Source organism: Schistocerca nitens, chromosome 1 (genome assembly GCF_023898315.1).
Source record: "Schistocerca nitens isolate TAMUIC-IGC-003100 chromosome 1, iqSchNite1.1, whole genome shotgun sequence".
Classification (NCBI taxonomy): Eukaryota; Metazoa; Arthropoda; class Insecta; order Orthoptera; family Acrididae; genus Schistocerca; species Schistocerca nitens.
The window spans coordinates 834855664-834875214 of record NC_064614.1 but is presented as its reverse complement, the minus strand read 5'-3'; the positions used below and the strand labels follow the sequence as shown (position 1 = coordinate 834875214).

Here is a 19551-nt window from a genome sequence, read left to right as displayed (position 1 = left end):
CAATTTACGATAAGCTGGTGAGACCTTTACTAGTATTTTGGGAGCTTGAACGAAAAAGGTTCTCACATTTTTCGGATTTTTATCTCATTATAAAATTTTAAATTTTCTGAATAAAATGTTATACATGTCACTTATAAACTCGCACGGGAAGTATTTTACTTTATTTTTTAAATATTGTCTTCATCGGTTGCAAACGTTAAAATTTTTACATGCGTTACTTCAAGATCTAATAAAATTGGTAACTTTTTATAGAGAACGCTGTGGACTGCAGTGTTGTAAAGATGAAATTACGTTTGGTAGCACTCTCGAAGTCAGCTCTTTTGCTTTCTGTATGGAAAAGATAATTTTATATGGTTCAAGAAGGGCAATTTACAAAGGTTACTTCACCAGTTAAATAAAACAGTAAACCAATATAACATCTCATTACAAAAAATTATTAGTATGGTAATATCAAAAGTACCTGTACGATTAAACAACTATTGAGCTTTAATTTTCTAGAGGCTGTTATCGCCAGCTATAAAGACTTAGCCGTGGAAGTTGGTTCAAATGGCTCTGAGCACTATGGGACTCAACTGCTGTGGTTATCAGTCCCCTAGAACTTAGAACTACTTAAACCTAACTAACCTAAGGACATCACACACATCCATGCCCGAGGCAGGATTCGAACCTGCGACCGTAGCAGTCCCACGGTTCCGGACTGCGCGCCTATAACCGCGAGACCACCGCGGCCGGCTAGCCGTGGAAGTGAAAAATCAAGTGACAAAGGCAGCATGGGTAGCCAGATGCCTGCAAAATACAGTATGGAGATACAAATATATAACTGGGGAGAAAATAAAAATATATAAAACGATGGTGAACCCTGTTTTGACATATGCATCAAAAACTAGAGCAGAAACGAAACAGATAAAACATAAGCTAGGTGAAATGAAGGTAGTAAGACACATCCAAGAAGAAACCATTTTGGACAAAAGAACGAATGTGTCGGCAAGGGAACAGAGTGGAATACAAAATATAAATACACGGATGAAGACAAGAAAAAGAAATTGAAAGGATTATGTGTAAAGGGTGGACCCCACAAGACTAGCTAAACTTTGTAAACATGGACGATGGGAAACGACTACTTGGGCGAGCACCCAAGAGATGGGACAGTAGTTCGTCCAGTACATCCACGGAATGAGACAGACAAACAGGGACAACCATGGCCAGCAGCAGAAGAAGAAGAAGAAGGATCACTCACTCCTGAACTCACAAATCTTAAACGCTTATAAACAGTTAAACAGTCACTTCTGCCAGGTAGGGTAAGAGACTCCCTATCCCACACCAACGATGGCTGCTGGCCGACTTCTGGTTTCATGACTTCCAAAACCCCTCAACGAAACTGTTTTAACATCAATGACTTTCAGCAAATCAGACTTATTTGGCGCACACAGGCAATTTCACTGGTTATTTCTCGTTCGAACTAATAACACTCCACTGCAAAAACGTTGCTTCATACAAGGGCTTTCGAGAAGTCTATTTCCAACAGGTGTTGGGAGACCCCTCGAACTCTGGGAATACGACTCGCCGCAGAGACAGGCTCGCAGGCTCCCATACCATCTCCAGGATGTGGCAGGTTGCGCGTCACGATGGTGATTGCTTACAAAACACTCGTGTGCCACCTCTTAAAATACTGCTCGTGTGTGGGAGTCAAATCAAATAGGAATAACGGAGAGTATTGAATTTATGCACAGAAGGGCAGCAGGAATGCTGACAGTTTTGTTTGATCACGGGAATGCGTCAGAGGGAGAAAAAAAACTAAACTGGCAAAATCTTTAAGACAGATGCAAAATATCCAGAGAAGACGTACTTACAGAATTTTACGAACTAACGTAAAGTGATGAATGTAGGAACGTACTACCAAGTCCTGATGTATCACTCACTACCGTAAGGATGATGACGACAACGTTTGGTTAAGCACAGCACGCACAGATGGTTTTAAGCAATCTTTCTTCCTACATTCTAAAGGGGAGGAGCACTAAAACTCGTAGAATGGGAAGTAACATCTACAATGCTCTTCACTGAAGTTTACAGAGTGTAGATGTGAATCTAGGATTCAGACCGCCCCTTTCCAAAGATAGGCTCTAGAAGACACAATAGGCACAGTACGACAACATATGTGTGGCCAAGAAATGATACGTTACAAGGTGGCAAAGTTAGTAAGAGTTCTGGTTGGGAAATACAAAGGACCACTTACAGATGTCCAGTTTGCTCACTTTTTTGCACATCAGAAAGTTTAGTAATGGACGCAGTCCGCTACAGTACGAAAGATTAATTCCTAGATTTTTAACCCTCGCAGTTCCCTCGAACAGACTCCCCTATGGACAGCATTGTAATAACCGTCCTAGGCGTAGAGAAATAATTCAAGGAGTCGAAAACAAATAAGTCATTTAAGTCATTAGGTCCGGATGGAATACAAATTCGGTTTTTAAAACAGTACTGTACAGCACTCGCCTCCTTGCTTAAATTGCGTTTATCGCGGCTCTTTCGCCCAGAGAAAAGACCCAAGCTACTAGAAAAAAGCGCATGTGATGACTCCTGCATATAAGTACAAAAAGAACGGACCCGCAAAATTACAGACCAATATCCCTAACATCGGTTTGCTGCAGAATCCTTGAGCATACTCTCAATTCGAATATAATAAATTTTCTTGAGACCGAGTAGCCTATGTCCACTAATTAGCATGGTCTTAGAAAGCATCGGTCGTGTGAAACTCAGCTCGCACTTTCCTCAAGTGATATATTCCGAACCAGGCCGCGAACTATAGATGAAAGGCAACGAGCAGATTCCATATTTCTAGATTTCCGGACAGCGTTTGACACATTGAGTCACTGCAGGCTGTTAAAGAAGGTACCAGCTTACGGAAAAATTCCACAGATATGTGAATGGCTCGAAGACTTCTTAAGTAATAGAACCTAGTATGTTGTCCTTGACGGCGAGTGTTCATCAGAGATAAAGTTATCGTCAAGGAGAGCCCCAGTGATAGGTGACAGGATCGCTATTATTGTCTTCACACGGAAATGATTTGGTGAACAGAGTGGGCAGCAATCAGCAGTTGTTTGCAGATGATGCTGTCGTATATAGTAAGGTGTCGAAGTTGAATGACTGTAGGAGGATACAAGATGACTTAAACAAAAACTTCCAGTTGGTGTGATGAGTGGCAGCTAGCTCTAAATGTAGAAAAATGTAAATTAATGCGGATGAGCAGGAGAAACAAACCTATAATGTACAGCATTAGTAGTGTCCTGCTTGACACAGTCACGTCATTTAAATACCTAGAGGTGATGTTCCAAAGCGATGTTACATGGAACGAGCACGTGAGGATTGGGGTAGGGAAGGCGAATGGCTGACTTCAGTTTATTGGAGGAATTCTAGGAAAGTATGGTTCATCTGTAAAGGAGACCGCATATAGGACGCTAGTGCAACCTATTCTTCAGTAGTGCTCGGGTGTTTCGGATCCGCACCAGGTCGGTTTCAAGGCAGGCAATGAAGCAATTCAGAGGCGGGTTGCTAGATTTGTTACTGGTAGATTCGGACACCACATAAGTATTACGAAGATGCTTCGGGAACTGAAATGGAAAGTCCTGGAGGGAAGGCGACATTCTTTTCGAGGAAACCTATTAAGAAAATTTTGAGAACCGGCACGTGAAGCTGACTGCGGAATGATTCTGTTGCCTTGAACATGCACTGCGCGGAAGTACCACGAAGATAAGATACGAGATATTAGGGCTCATATGGAGGCATATAGGCAGTCGTTTTTCCCTCGTTCTATTTGCGAGTGGAACAGGGTACCCTCCGCCACGCGCTGTACGGTGGTTTGCGGAGTATCTACGTAGATGTAGGTGTAAATATCTTATGCCCACCTTTCGGATAACGTAATCTAGTCACATACTTTCTATATTAAAATTTAGAAAAAAATATTTGCTGTTTTTAACGATTTCCTGTGCCACATTCAGTAATTGTTTTTAATTTTTCAGAACAAAATAAGCCAAAAATTTAAGTCTTAGCAGTAAATCTGGTATTCTGCAACGAATGTCATATTCATAATTTCAAGTTCAGGACTCTTCTTACACATCAATATATCTTTAAAAACTATACTACGAATAAAACTAAACGATAATTAACGAAATGTTTAACTTTTTTTAAAAAAAGTCGTGGTGATCATAGAGAACCACTCCTTTCTGTGTACACACAACGGAAGATGCTTTGACATTGCTAAGATTGTGCTAAACTTATTTTCAGGCTCTGGAACCTACTTCTATGTCAGTATATAAGTGAAAAGAATGTTGTTAGTAAAAGGCTCAAATGGCTCTGAGCACTATGGGACTCAACATCTTAGGTCATAAGTCCCCTAGAACTTAGAACTACTTAAACCTAACTAACCTAAGGACATCACACATACATGCCCGAGGCAGGATTCGAACCTGCGACCGTAGCAGTCCCGCGGTTCCGGACTGCAGCGCCAGAACCGCACGGCCACCGCGGCCAGCTGTTAGTAAAAGTTCAGAATAATTAAAGACATTTGTTTTTCTCCTTAGGTTTATATGCAGTACCCCCCCCCCCCCCCCCCCCTCCGCCAAGCCTCGTAGTACATGTTACGGAAAATACGTTGGTATTTCTAAGGTTGATAATGGTTCTTCCTTATGTAACTTGGATTTGGGGGGCAGATGATGTTGCCGGCAGCTAAGAAACGCTAACTGTTATCGATGTTTCCGCTAGGACACGCGCGTGCATTGGCAGGACGGCTCTGATGACTGCGGCGACATCTCGAGCGAGGAGGACGTCGAGAGCGGTGCACTGGGGGCCGAAGCCAAGCAGAGAGCGACCGGCGTCAGCATCAACAGGCACGACGGCAGTCCGGCGCACACTGCGAGAGAAGGCGGCAGCGGCGGTGGCGAAGGCAGCGGCAACTGCAGCGTGGCGGGGGGCAGCGCGGCGCCTGCGTGCCCGCGCTCGGGAGAGCTGTGGGCGCGCGCCGACGTGGAGGCGGGGCTGCGCGCGCTGCCCGGCGCCGACGCCGCCGCGCCGCTGGTGGCCGCGGGCGACGCCGAGGCGCTGCTACAGCGGCCGGCCGACCAGCAAGACGCGGCGCTCCTCCTCGCCGCCTGGCAGGGCCGCGCCGCGCTCGTCCACCAGCTGCTGCTGCGCGGCCGCACCGACCGCCTGCTCGCCGCCACCGACGCTGACGGCAGGTGCGCCACACTGCTCCACTCTCGTCGACACATTTGCACACTGCCCTAGCGATTTACTGCGTCCAATGTTACTTTACCGAGTCCTATGGAAGACGTCTCACGTGAAAAAGTAGAACAAATTTCTCTTATTTCCGTCAATGATCACAAAATTTTTCGTCGTTAGACTAACGGTTTCGGTCAGCAATGACCATCTTCAGATCTGTTTTATAACATTTCCTAATATACTAAAGGCATAATGGCATAGTCACAAAATCAGTATCGTCACACATATTTAAAATATGGTGCAAACTAAGCCACACTGCCAGTGGAGTCATACGCTACTGTCCACAACACATTATGATGTACCGCGACGCCGGTGAGGGCATATAAGCATCGACATACAGGATGAAAAGTATTTAAACCAACAAACTCTGGGAGGTTGTAGGGGACATCAAGACAAACATTTTTCCCTAATGTCATTTTTTCCTATGAGGAGTATTTAAACCAGTAGAGGAAGATTTCTCTGGCAGCAAATTAATTAAACCAACAAACAATTTTCCATTTTTTATGACCAAGAGAGAACGCATTAACAGAACCCAATTTCAATTACAGTAGATTATAAAAAATGCCTCCATTGACACGTAAACAAATGTTACACAGTCGGATAATGTTCTGTCTGACACGGGCAAAAACCCCAGGAGTATCCTGAACTGTTCCTGTTGCTGCTACTATCACAGCAACCAGATCCTCTTCTGATGCAACAGGAGCTGCGTAAACAAGGTTGCGCATCTCTCCCCACACAAAAAAGTCCAAAGGGGACATATCTGGGGATCGAGCAGGCCATGATACAGGACCACCTCTGCCAATCCACGTTTCTGGGAACTGTCGGTCCAGGAATCGACGCACACGACGACTGAAATGTGCCGGCACCCCGTCATGTAGGAACCAGATGCTTTGTCTTGTAGGGAGCGGGACGTCTTCCAGCAATTGTGGCAATGCTCTGGCGAGAAAATTGTAATAGTGCCTGCCATTTAATAGCCTAGGTAGCAACTACAGCCCAATTAAACAGTCCCCAACAACACCGACCCACACATTAACGAAGAACCGCACTTGATGAGCGCTAGTAACGATGGCATGTGGGTTATCCACACTCCAAACATGCGAATTGTGCATGTTGAAGACTCCATCACGCCTGAACGTTGCTTCATCGGTAAACAACACAGAGGATGGAAATGTAGGATGCATTTCACACTGTTCCAGGTACCACTGCGAAATCTGTGCTCTGGGTGGATAATCAACTGGTTCCGAGTTGTGGACACGCTGTAAGTGAAATGGACGTAACAATTGCTCTCCAAGGACTGTTCTTACATTCGTCTGATTCGTCCCCATGTTATGTGCAACTGAACGAGTGCTGACTGAAGGATCCCGCTCCACACGCTGCAAGACAGCTTCCTCAAATTGCAGCGTTCTTACCGTGCGATGGCGTCCCTGTCCAGGTAATCTGCTAAATGACGCTGTCTCACGCAGACGTTGGTACACAGCTGCAAAGGTTGTATGATGCGGGACACGGCGATTAGGATATTATTGTTGTTAAACCTGCTGTGCAGCTTGTCTGTTGTGGTGCGCTACGTAGTACGCACCAATCATATCAATGTACTCACTCCAGGTGTATCGCTCCATTAGTAATCAGACACAACGCACTACAACACTGGTGGACAGCAATTACCTACAACTGAAGAGTGTAATACGCCCTCTAGCAACTGAAGATCGTAATACGACCTCTAACAACTGAAGAGCGTAATACAGCCTCCACCGGTTTAAATAATCCTCATAGGAAAAAATGACATTAGGGAAAAATATTTGTTTTGATGTCCCCTACAACCTCCCATAGTTTGTCGGTTTAAATACTTCTCGCCCTGTATAGGCAAACTTCCAGAGTAGCCGTCTGTCTTTCCGCCGTGCATGCGGTAAATGCGGAAACTTTAACTATGGTGACGTTATTAGCAAATGTGTTCAAACAGGACCAACATGCTGTTGTTTTTCCTTGGCTTCCGTAGGAAAACACCACGGGCAGCCATCGCAGAAAGAAGAATGTGTATCAAGAAGCATGTCTGTCGAAAACAGGAAAAATTGCGACGAGGGGTGTTGATGTATCATGACAATGCAGGTCCCCTTATAGCAAATGTCGTAAGGCAGAAGTTACATATAATCCCGTAGCATACACTCTAGCACACGCCCTATAGTCCTGATCTCTCCTCATGTGTTTATCATGCCCTCGGTCACTTAAAAAACGCCTTGAAGGGTCGCTGATTCCCGTCGGACGAGGATGTGCAGCAGGCAATTACGGTCAAGTTCACGCAGGCCCGTTTTACCAGACGGGTATCATCAACGTGGTGCCCCAATGGGATGACTTCCTCAATGCTAACGGCGATTTTGTCTGATTGGCATACCTATTCCGGACCTTTTGATCGCATAACATTAACATATACCTCAAACGAAGACAGCGATACCAGAAACACCTGCACAAAACGACATAATCGAAAAATAATGCACACAAATTTCTCCAGAATGAACCTAAAGAAAATACTGTACATAAAAAGAAATGAATCGCACTACAAACAAAAATTAACATGGCCAAAACCTACAAAAAATAAATAACGAATAAATACCAAACAGTCAGTCCCATTACGACAGACCAAGCCACAAAAATAAACGTGTACCATAAGAGTGAGCCACCGGTAACAACAACACAAACCCTATAAGAGAAAACGATTTGACATACGCAGCGCCTCAACGATGTCGCATTCGGAAAAAAGACAGCCATATATTTGTGAAAACCAAAATTATAAATAACATTAATATTAGATTCACTCACAACCATTGAAGCTACGCATAGTTCACAAACACCATAGATTACACTACTAACTGAGACAACCACAGATAACATTTAATAACAGGCTGCCCTCAATGCCGGCGGATTACACCCTTCGCAACGTAAACTCATGATGTCACACGCGACGCCATGGATCAAAGCAGACGGTTGGAATCGTACACTGAGCTTGACCCCTGCTAGGTGATGAGCTGGCGGAAGGCCTACGTTTTTCTGTTATCAAGGAAACGTCTGGAACAGGGTCTGTGACCGCCGTCTGCCTTCTCTTATGCGGCAGTGTGTCTAACTGCAGAAACTTCCTGAAGAGTGATCAATGTCCCATGTCGTTCGCACGCAGAAACAGCAGCACGGAGGCGGTGGCTTCTGTATGATCAGAAGTATCCGGAATCCTGGCTGAAAATGACTTACAAGTTCGCGGCGCCCACCATCGGTAATGCTGGAATTCAGTATGGTGTTGGCCCACCCCTAGTCTTGATGACAGCTTCCATTCACGCAGTCGTACGTTCAATCAGGTGCTGGAACGTTTCTTGGGGAATGGCAGCCCATTCTTCACGGAGTGCTGCACCAAGGAGAGATATCGATGTCTGTCGATGAGGCCTGGCACGAAGTCGGCGTTCCAAAACTTCCCAAAGGTATTCTATAGGATTCAGGTCAGGATTCTGTGCAGGCCAGTCCATTACAGCGATTTATTGTCGTGTAACCACTCGGCTACAGGCCGTGCATTATGCATAGGTGCTCGATCGTGTTGAAAGATGGAATCGCCATCCCCGAATTGCTCTTCAAACAGTGGGAAGCAAGAAGGTGCTTAAAACATCAACGGAGACCTGTGCTCTGACAGTGCCACGCAAAACAACATGGGGTGCAAGCCTCCTCCATGAAAAACACGATCAAACCATAACACTACCGCCTCCGAATTTTACTGTTGGCACTACACACGCTGGAAGATGATGTTCACCAGGCATTCGACATACCCACACCCTGCCATCGGATCGCCTCACTGTGTACCGTGATTCGTCACCTCACACAACATTTTTCCACTGTTCAGTCGTCCAATGCTTACGCTCCTTACACCAAGCGAGTCGTCGTTTGGCATTTACCAGCGTGATGTGTGGCTATGAGCAGCCGCTCGACCATAAAATCCAATTTTTCTCATCTCCCGCCTAACTGTGAAAGTACGTGCAGTGGATACCGATGCAGTTTGTAATTCGTGTGTGATGGTCTGGATAGATGTCTGCCTATTACACATTACGACGCTCTTCAACTGTAGGCGGTCTCTGTCATTCAACAGACGAGGTCGGCCTGTACGCTTTTGTGCTGTACGTGTCCCTTCACGTTTCCACTTCACTATCACATCGGAAACAGTGGACTTATGGAAGTTTAGAAGTGTGGAAATCTCGCGTACAGACGTATGACCCAAGTGACAGCCAATCACCTGACCACGTTCGAAGTCCGTGAGCTCCGCGGAGCGCCCCATTCTGCTCTCTCACGATGTCTAATAACTACTGAGGGCGCTGATATGGAATACCTGGCAGTAGGTGGCAGCACAATGCACCTAATATGAAAAACGAATGTTTTGGGGGTGTCCGGATACTTTTGATCACATAGTGTACCACATCGACGGTTCTACACCTTCAGAGTGGCGCTGTCTCAGCATCGAAAAACACATCCTCACTGGCTTCATCAGGAGCCATTTCTATAGGAATGTTCCGGGAGAAAGCGACAGCTTGACTACTTGCACTGTTGCAAAGGGACACTTCTTGGATCTTGTCACAACTTCACGTGGCGTTTCTCCATCTGCAGCAGTTTTTAGAACTTGTTAATCAATAATACCTAATGAACTATTTTGACTGCTACTGACTTCATTTATTGTCTAGAGATCTCTTATATTTTGATATTGATCTACTGTAGTTGTCGATGTATACTTCCCAATCACATTAATATGATCATCCGTCAAAAGCCTAACTAACCACCTTTTCCAGCGTGGACCACTGCGAGAAGTGCAGGAAGAGTATCAATGACGTTCTGGAAGGTACTGACAAGGATCCAGAGCCTTGCTGACTCCAGTGCCGTGGCAAGCTGCACTAGGTTTCTCGGTCGAGGATCTATGACGCGAAAAGCCCGACAAGGTGGTCCCACACATTCCCGATTGGATTTATATACGGGAAGTCCCACGGCCACAGAAATATGATAAAACTCGTCCTAGTGCTGTTCGAACCACGCACATACACTGAGAGTTGTGTGATACAATGCATTGTCCTGCTGGTAGATGCCATCGTGCCGAGTAGAAACAAACTACATGTAGCGGCGTGCATGGTCTCCAACGATAGATACATACTGGTCTTGATCCACTGTGAGTTCCAGACTGAAGATATCGGCCAGGGAAAAATTCCCCACGCTGTAACGCTCCCTCCTCTGGCCTAGTACGACGATTGTTGCACGGTCTTCACTTTCAGGCGTTTCACACTATACACAACAACGGCCATTTACCGGATGGAGCATTAAACGTGATTCAACTGAAAAGACCACCTGTCAACACTCAGTGAACGTCCAGTTGCAGCACTGGCGAGAAAATTCCGGCGTCCGTCGCCGATGAACAGCAATGAGCATGGGTGCACGAAACAAGTGCCTGCTGTGGAGGACCATACGCAGCAACGTTTGCTGAAAGGCCGTTGAGGGGACTTTGAATGTAGCCCCTTGGTTCATCTGGGCGCTCAGATGCTCAACAGTTGTACATGCCTTCGCCTGTGCACATCTCCACAGCTGCAGTTCATCCCTGTCATGTATGGACCATGGTGTACAACAGTCGCCTCGGCGCCAGTTTTGGATAGCGCCATTTTGTCGTACGCAGTGTACATTAACAATTGCAACATGCAAACAGTTTGCAAATGAGCTGTTTTGGAAATGCCTCCACACTTGACCCAAAAAACCAAAGATCATGTCCTTTTGCACGTCAGAAAACCACTGTTTCCGCATCGCGACGACTGCACTGTTTTCCACAGCACTCCGACATGCTTTATACACCTCACTAGAGTATCAAGCAACTTGTAACGCAGCAAAATATTACGAGTCGTAATCTTGCATTAAAAACGTACCGTGCCGCGGAGGTAGGAGCGGATCAGATTTTGGTTCTCGCGCCAGACGAGCCATGTATTTGCTTAACGCTACGTGCAGTACTTTACCCATACATTCTATGAATCTGAAGAAGTACTATTATAAATTAAATGTTCTTTTTCATGCCTCGTATACCATATTCTATGGATAAAACAACCATACTGTTGAAGTTTCAAATCAGTAACTTCCACTCTTTCGAAAATATAAATTTTTATCTGAAATACATAGTAACCGTGCGTTGTCAAACTGAATTAGGGACTGTAAGGTATTCATCAATAGTATCAATTTAATTTTCTGGAATTTTCTTTAGTTTCATTGCCGCAGATTTCGGAAGTGATTAACAGTACATTGGAAAATTATTACATCTTTGTGTATTGGTTGTGTGAGTGTTCGAGAGACATGGTGAATGGAGGACATACGTAATGTTAGAATGTGATATTTTATTGAAACTATGTCAATGTAAGCGTGAGAAACTTGTGTAACAAGGGAATTTGTGACATATGTCCAAGTGAGCTTGATTTTGTAAAAAGCAGCCGGAAGGGGCGCTGGGCATTAAACTGATTAGTAATTTACTTTGTGGAAAGGAATCTTATTTTGTTTTCATTAAAATTTATCTAGTTTCGGAATTACGAGATTTATAGTCTAAATTAAGTGTGGTAATCTGATTGGCAGACATTAGAAATACCGCGAGTATAGAAGTGCTCGAGGTCATCTGATTTGCTAATTATCTTACAAGCCAATTTCCCGCGCATTTGATAGGGCTTGGTGCCTCTGAGCTATGAGTCGATATGTCGTTCGGGAGCCACTTCTGGTAAACACCTTTGTTCAATCGCGCTGATAAAATTTGTTCCAAAATGAAGAAATCCGCGTGTTTGATCGGTTCTCGTGTGTTGATGAAAAGCGACGACAGTGTTAAGTGTTTTGAGAAAGTTTGAGTCTTGTGAGTGATTTATTTTAGGTGATTTCGCGCGTGAACTTCTCAAGTCGTAAGTAAATTCTGGAAACCGGACACGAGACTCACTTGTACCTGACAGATGATTGGACGTTGATGTTTGTAAAGCACCCAGGAGTGAAATTGATGTAAGAGTAAATGTGAAAAGAAGTACCCACACTGTTTCATCGAAAATGAAAATATGTCATTTATATAGACGATCACCACATTGGGAAAAAATTTGTGACATATAGGAAATGGTTCCCCCGTCATACTATTGTTAAACAGGACAAGGATGCCAATAATAGCGATTTTTATGAGAAGTTTGTAAAAAACTCTGCTTAGTTAAAAGAGAGACGGCCTCCATGGCACCTTCACTTAGTATAGTGTAGTTTTTTTTTTTTTTTTTTTTTTTTTTTTGTAATGAACGCTCACCATAGCGGATTTCAGGAATATCTTACACTTGTAATGAAGGACACAAAACAAAGTGCATTTTATATAAATATGATTTTGGTGACATAATTTAGGAAGTTTTTTCCATTACAAAAAATTCTTTTTACAATGACGGCCAGGAAATCCGTTATGAACATTTCAGAAACAGCAACTCTTGTCCAATATTCGAGGTCTTCAGTACATGGCAAAACCAAAGTGAAACCAAGACCATACATCGTGAGGTTGGCGGCCACCCCTCATTAAAGGATATCGTAGGCTGGGCAGACTGGTAAAACAGGACAGGTGGCGAACTGTGGCAGAACTAATACAACCAGACTTTAATGCTGGGTAGAGTACAAGTGAGTCTGAACACACAGTGCACGAATACTCCGAACGATGGGCCTCTACCTCAGCCCATGACCCACGCACGTGCCAATGTTAACACTACGACATCGGCAACTACGACAGAAACGGGCACGTGACCATCGGCACTGGACGCTGGCGAAGTGGCAGAGAGTTGTACGGTCTGATGAATCCCGACACTTTTCTCGTCATGCAGATGGGAGGTCGCGAAGTAATCGTCTTTCAGAGGAACAGCTCTTCGACACCTGTACTGCGGTACAGAAACAAGCTGGCGATGGCTCCGTAATGTGTTGTGGAACATTCATGTGGACACCCACGGGTGACACGGCGCTCGTGCAAGGCGCCATGACAGACAAGGACTGCCATACACTGGTTGCAGACCATGTACACCCCTTCATGATTATAATATTTGCCGAAGGTAGTGGCATTTTACAAGATAGTGCATCATGTCACAAAGTCAAGAGTGTGATGGAGTGGTTTGAGGGACACAGTGGCGAGTTCCAATTGCTGTACTGGCCCCCCAACTCGCCATATCCGAACCCGATCGAACGCATCTATGATGTGACTCAACGTGGTGTGAGAGTTCATAGCCCGTCTCCGGAATGTACGGGAATTCGCTGACTTGTGCGTGCAGGTGTAGTGCCAACTCCTTCCAGCGATCTACCAAGAACTCATTGCTTCCGTGCCACGAAGTGTCACTACTGTTATCTGTGCCGAAGGTGGACACGGACATACTGGCTATTACGTAGCTAGTCATAATGTTCTGGCTGATCTGTGTAAAGCTGTACCTAATGTAAAAATGAATTTTTTGTTACCAAATAGTTTCTGTAAAATCGTGTTAGAAAGACTGCAGAGCCAGCACATGACTTTGGTCCACTCCTAATGGCACTGTTGCACCCTGTTCTGCACGTACAGCAGTAGGCGAGCATTGCTGCGCTTGGCAGCGCGGCGAGTTGGCAAGCAGACTACCAGCTTTCTTTCTGCTCTTAAACTTACTGTTCTCCCATACGTACCTCTGAAGGAGGTGAACGTAGCGGAATAGATTGGGAGATTTCTTGCAGAACTGAAGTTTTTATCCTTAAAACAACACAAGGGCACTACGGACTAGGTTCAATATTGAAAAGCAGAAAAGCAATTTAAAATAGAGTTGCGAGTTGTCTTCGGAGAGCTGAGATAAGCGCGCACAGGTGAGGTCCAAAGTGGCGGGACGAGACGGAGGTGTGTCGGCAGGAGCGCGCTGCACCTGGCGTGCTACGCGGGCGAGGCGGACGCGGCGGAGGCGGTGTTGCGCGCGGGCGGCCGCGCGGCGGCGCGCCGCTGGGACGCGGCGGGGCGCGCGACGGCGCTGCACTGCGCGGCCAGCGCGGGCTGCGAGCGCGCCGTGCGGCTGCTGCTGGCCGCGGGCGCCGACGTCAACGCCGGCCTGCAGGCGGGCTCGCGCTCCCCGCTGCACTGCGCCGTGCTCAGCGACGCGCCCGCCTGCGTCCGCGAGCTGCTCGCCGCCGGCGCCTGCCCCAACACGCCGCAGGTCAGTCCGCACAGGCTGCCGCCACCGGCCTACGACCGTGGCCATCACATCCTAGACTGACTGCCGGCCGCTGTGGCCGAGCGGTTCTAGGCGCTTCAGTCCGGAACTGCGCTGCTGCTACGGTCGCAGGTTCGAATCCTGCCTCGGGCATGGATGTGTGTGATGTCCTTAGGTTAGTTAGGTTTAAGTAGCTCTAAGTTCTAGGGGACTGATGACCACAGCTGTTAAGTCCCATAGTGCTTAGAGCCATTTGAATAGACCAACTCGAGGGTAAATTTGTGTCAGCTTGGAAATCCTACCTGAGTTTCCTTAAATTTCAATTGCAAATTTACTCCCTAATAAAAACTGTAAGAGAACAGAGACTGTAACGAACAGATTTTAGAAGCACTCAGAAACTAAAATCCGTAGTCAAGATAATGGTTGCAGTGATTCAGAGAGAAATTGATATCTTCCTCACATTGATGGTAACTATTAAAAACTTGTAAACTTCCAAATGGCTTCTTCTTCTTTTCTTCTTCTTCTTCAAAGGGTTACAGACATACAGTGATCCATTCTTGAAGGTTGGAACTCAAACAAAACTTAAAAACTCTGTCAGGAAAATGAGGTGGTCAGTTCCCTACTACACAGCAGGTAATCTGCTCCTCCCCCTTGTTGGCAACAGCCCTATTTCATACGGTTGGAAATTCTGGTGCTAAGGTCATAACCTCTAGTCCCATTCTGGTAACTTCCATCCAGACCGAAGATCGCCACGAGCTAACACAGACGCGAAATCACTTTGTTCTTGGCACATGCCACCTCGCAGATAATTACAGCTTGCGCTTTCGTTAATTTAAGCAAAATGTCATAATGTTACTAGAGCACAGAATGCCACATTCGTTATTCAGCATGCGTGACTTCTTTTCGTCTTGACTGAACACCGACAGTACCAGCCATGTGGCAAGAAATCATCACAGCCATCCCTTTTTTCACTTCCATCGCAAGCTCATGGGTTCAGTACTCTCTCTTTTGCACGAAATGATCTATTAATGCATTCTCTCGCAAGCAGAGTACTAGTGGCGGTTAGGTTCATATAGCATTGTTTCTTTGTATGTGGATGCTATTAATAAATACTTGACGTTTCTTTCGATATACCCTGTGTTGCTGTCTATTGCTAAAACATCAGTGAAGCCTCTTCTCAGTTCACTTTTGCGACTTTCTATTATCGGTATGCATCTCACTTTAATGTGCTTTTAAATTTCAGCTGCAAACCCAAGTCCCTACCTCAGTCTTCTGATTAATCAGGGACCACTGTAAGTAGGTACAAAGCCGATGATTTTCAGGGTTGGAACTGATCACAAAGGTGATTTAGATCCAACAGAATGTTAATTTTCCCCTTTCCTCCCTTTCTGTAAACTGAGGCAAGCTCTTCGTTCACAGCCGTTTTATGGTTGCTAACTGCGAGAGGGCGGCAATTTTTGTAACAGACCACACTAGTGTCTATCATTAATCTAAGACCTAGGAAAAACGCCGATGGGTGCCAACTTTCCAAAGTTTACAAGAGATTTTATGATAAACAAAGTTTAGAATCAGATATAAGACAAACAGAAACTCTGTTCTCACAGCTTCTTTGTTCCACTCAAAGCTGTATAGTAGAGGAATCCACAGCCATATACGCTACGTAGATGCCTCAAGAAGAAGAGTGACAAGTAAAATATTAATTCCAAGGCTGATGAGACTAGACGTCAGACGAACAATCACACTGGTCAACACGAATTATGTTATAAACAGTGCGAATGGTGTTCTCAGCTTAGCTGTGGATGGTCAAGCCGAAAATGAAATCAGTTTTTGGTTACTGGACTCAGTTTTACTGTGACATACTACCCTCCATTTATCCAAATCATTGACAACGCTGAATGTTGTTATTCTCTTGTGGTTTAACTTAAATATGCTACAGATTTAATTCTTCAAAAATAATCGAAGTAAGTAAATAGAATTGCCACACAACTCTCAGTTCAGAAATATGCCTCCAGGAAATGAAGGTGGTTTGGCACCACTACCGATGATTCATGATGTAAGTTGTCGAATCATCACTTTGTGTTGTTGGCACTTCCATCTCAGCACCGACGAGGAGGACACGGCAAGAGACATCGCCCGATTTCTCAGGAAGTTCACTCGGTTGATGAGGAATCAAATAAGCTAACACGTGCCTCAGCTTATCGGTACATTACTGTTTCTGAAAAAAAAAAGACTATCAAGTTTGCGAGATATTCTATGTGCCTTTTACCGTGCGTTATCCTCAGACATAATTGTGGTTCAGTGTTAAGTGTCGTGGCTACTCAATTTTGCGCCCCATATTCGAAACCCGATTATTATTGTTATTTATTTTATTTTTATTGTTTTAATTTATGAACCCAAGACTGTAGAAGACAACTACTTGAATGTTTCTTATCAAATTAGGAAAAAAAGGTCTTATATTAACCGTAAAATTATAACTGGATTCTACATACTTGTATTTATTATATATATATATATATATATATATATATATATATATATATATATATATGTGTGTGTGTGTGAGTGTGTGTGTGTGTAATGTTCGGAGTTCCAATTTTTTTAAATTCTAATATTTTAATATTTCATTCTTATATCAATTCTCTTATATTAAATCCTATACTTACTCATATATTTATTCTTCGGGAAGATTTGGTGTGCCCTTTGACGATAACGATTGTAGACACATTTGAAACGCAGACATTCCAAACACCACAGGCATCGTGCGAAGGTAGATTTGCCACAGTGGCTTTTCCTCATATGAACCTTACTCAGGAATGAAACGTCGTTAATATGAGCGAAGATTTCGCGCGCTGGAAATAATTTGGCGGCAAACCATGCATAAAGGATCACTTTTCCGAAAACTGGTGCTTGCTATTGATTGTGAATCAAGATACATTATAGGAATTTCACCGGAAACAATTTCAAATGATTTTCTCATTTTTTAAATTCACTCATCTGACGTACAACTAATAGACAAATAAGGACAACAGTATATCAATATAGCCTGGAAAACAGTCGTGTAGTAATCTTCTAAGACATGAGTAGGTAAATGAAAAACAAAAAGCAATAATCGGTTTTCGAACACGGGATGCAAAATTAAGAAGCCATGACGCTAACCACTGTGCCACCATTTCGCCCGAGGATACTTCGCGGTAAAGCGCATTTAAATTACTTGAAAATACTCGAAAACGTAGACCGTCGTTTTCTCAGAAACAGACGAGTACCTACAGACAAGCCGTGAATCTTTTTCACTTATTTCGACCCCTCTTCCACTGAGCGAAGTATCTGGGAAATCAGGCGATGGCACTTGCCGTATTCTCCTCGGGAGAATTTGTTTGAAGGTAGTGCTCGTTGTCCTAAGTTCGAAAAGATTTGTGATTTGTGTTAATTCAGGAAAGGAAATGCTTCATACCTGTGCATACAGAGCAAATTAGTTTTGTCATATCTATGGAAGGTTAACTATGAAATCGCAAGAATGGAAACTTAATATCTTTGTAAAGAAGCACAACAAAATTTATTTGGGGTGTAAGGTTTGCGACTAGGACATGAATTGGGTCCTTAACATAAGCTGTTCTCAGGTATTACACTCCTGACTGGTTTGTTAAAAGGATCACGCCGCACGCCCTTTGCTGTCGCCAAGGTTTGGACGGGGAAACAGACGGCTCACCGAACTGTTATTTTTGTCTGACAAAAATATGTGGAATCACATCGAAAACAAGTAGAACTGTTCGATATCCTAATTTACCATCTGCTGTAAACCTTGTTCGATACAGTGAAGAACTGCCGATAAGAGGGCATACAAAATAACTTGGCCCGTACCTGTGCAGACAGTGTAATAGAGGAGCGGACAACGGTAATGGTAGGGGTTGCACTGTGGTCAGCCACCGCGCGGTAGGGGAGATGCAATTCAACACATGAAGGTTACTCATGAGAACTTGTTGTCTATAGCTAGCGACCCTGCAGACGATTTTCTTAACAACTTATGGCATTAATTCGACAAACTAACTGCTTATTATTAATAACACAATTGATTACAGGAATAAGATGAAACTGGAACAGGAGCGATTTTTTCCAACCGACTTGTATATTTTTTCTTTCCATCTCTCGTTATCATTTCACCTCACTAACATGCTAATGCAGTTGAAATTGTGACATAATCCCGAAACAGTCAATTATTATACAAGAGCTTATGACAATAGCTTATGAAAAGCTCATGCTCAGTATAATAATAAACGTGTAACTTCTTCAGTTTGTTGCAAACCATACTTATTCTCACTTCACCAGCTATTGATTGCCATTGAAATAATTACGTTATTTCATTTTCAAAAATTTAGTTACTCGTACATCACTGTAGATACGGAAGTTTCGCAGCTATGGCAAAATCTCTCCACTATGCAAACTATTAATTCTCAAAAACTCGTTTCGGTATCTGGAACCATTTATGAGAAGAGAGGAAAGTTACGAATATTCCACTTTCAGTCCATCGTTTGCGCCGTAGTATGGAAGTGAGTGCAATGCAAACAATCGAATTTCTCGAGACTGGAGACAGATCTTCAATTTAAAGAAAACTTCAATTAATTAGCTAACATCCATACACAGTAATGTATGACCAGCATGCACCAAACGCAAACTCATAACGATCCCTATTGTTCATTGCACACTATTCGGATTTCACAAAGTAACTTATTTAATACTAAAATATCACACTATGACCATTAATGAAATGATAGGCAGTTCACCATGAATCTAGCATATGAAGCTATGAGATGCGAGAGTGTCTAACTTTTCTACCGAAAAGTTTCTTTGAAATCGTTTGACAAAGCTTGCAGCCGGCATGTGCACTCCTCCGTTCTTGCAGTGTAGGGTGTCAGCCAACTGCTGTGCCATATGGGCAGAGAATGTTTCGTTCATAATGAACGACGCGCACGGCTCGCATCAGTAGACGACACCAGACCGATGGGTGGACTCACCACGCTGTGAATGAGAATGTGTTTTTGCACTGGGGCCAAGTTACCTTGCGTGAACTAGACCAGTGACGAACATGCAGAAGACA

The 19551-nt window shown here is 44.2% G+C and overlaps 1 protein-coding gene across 1 annotated transcript in view; it reads left to right on the top strand.

The window, feature by feature from the left end:
- The window catches only part of LOC126208066 (transient receptor potential channel pyrexia-like), a 182120-nt gene that overhangs the window by 70505 nt on the left and 92064 nt on the right, over positions 1–19551 (top strand). Inside the window, exons 4-5 of the mRNA XM_049938885.1 lie at positions 4777–5228; positions 14165–14462. Coding sequence (XP_049794842.1) covers positions 4777–5228; positions 14165–14462 — 750 coding nt within the window. The remainder of the gene's footprint in view (positions 1–4776; positions 5229–14164; positions 14463–19551) is intronic.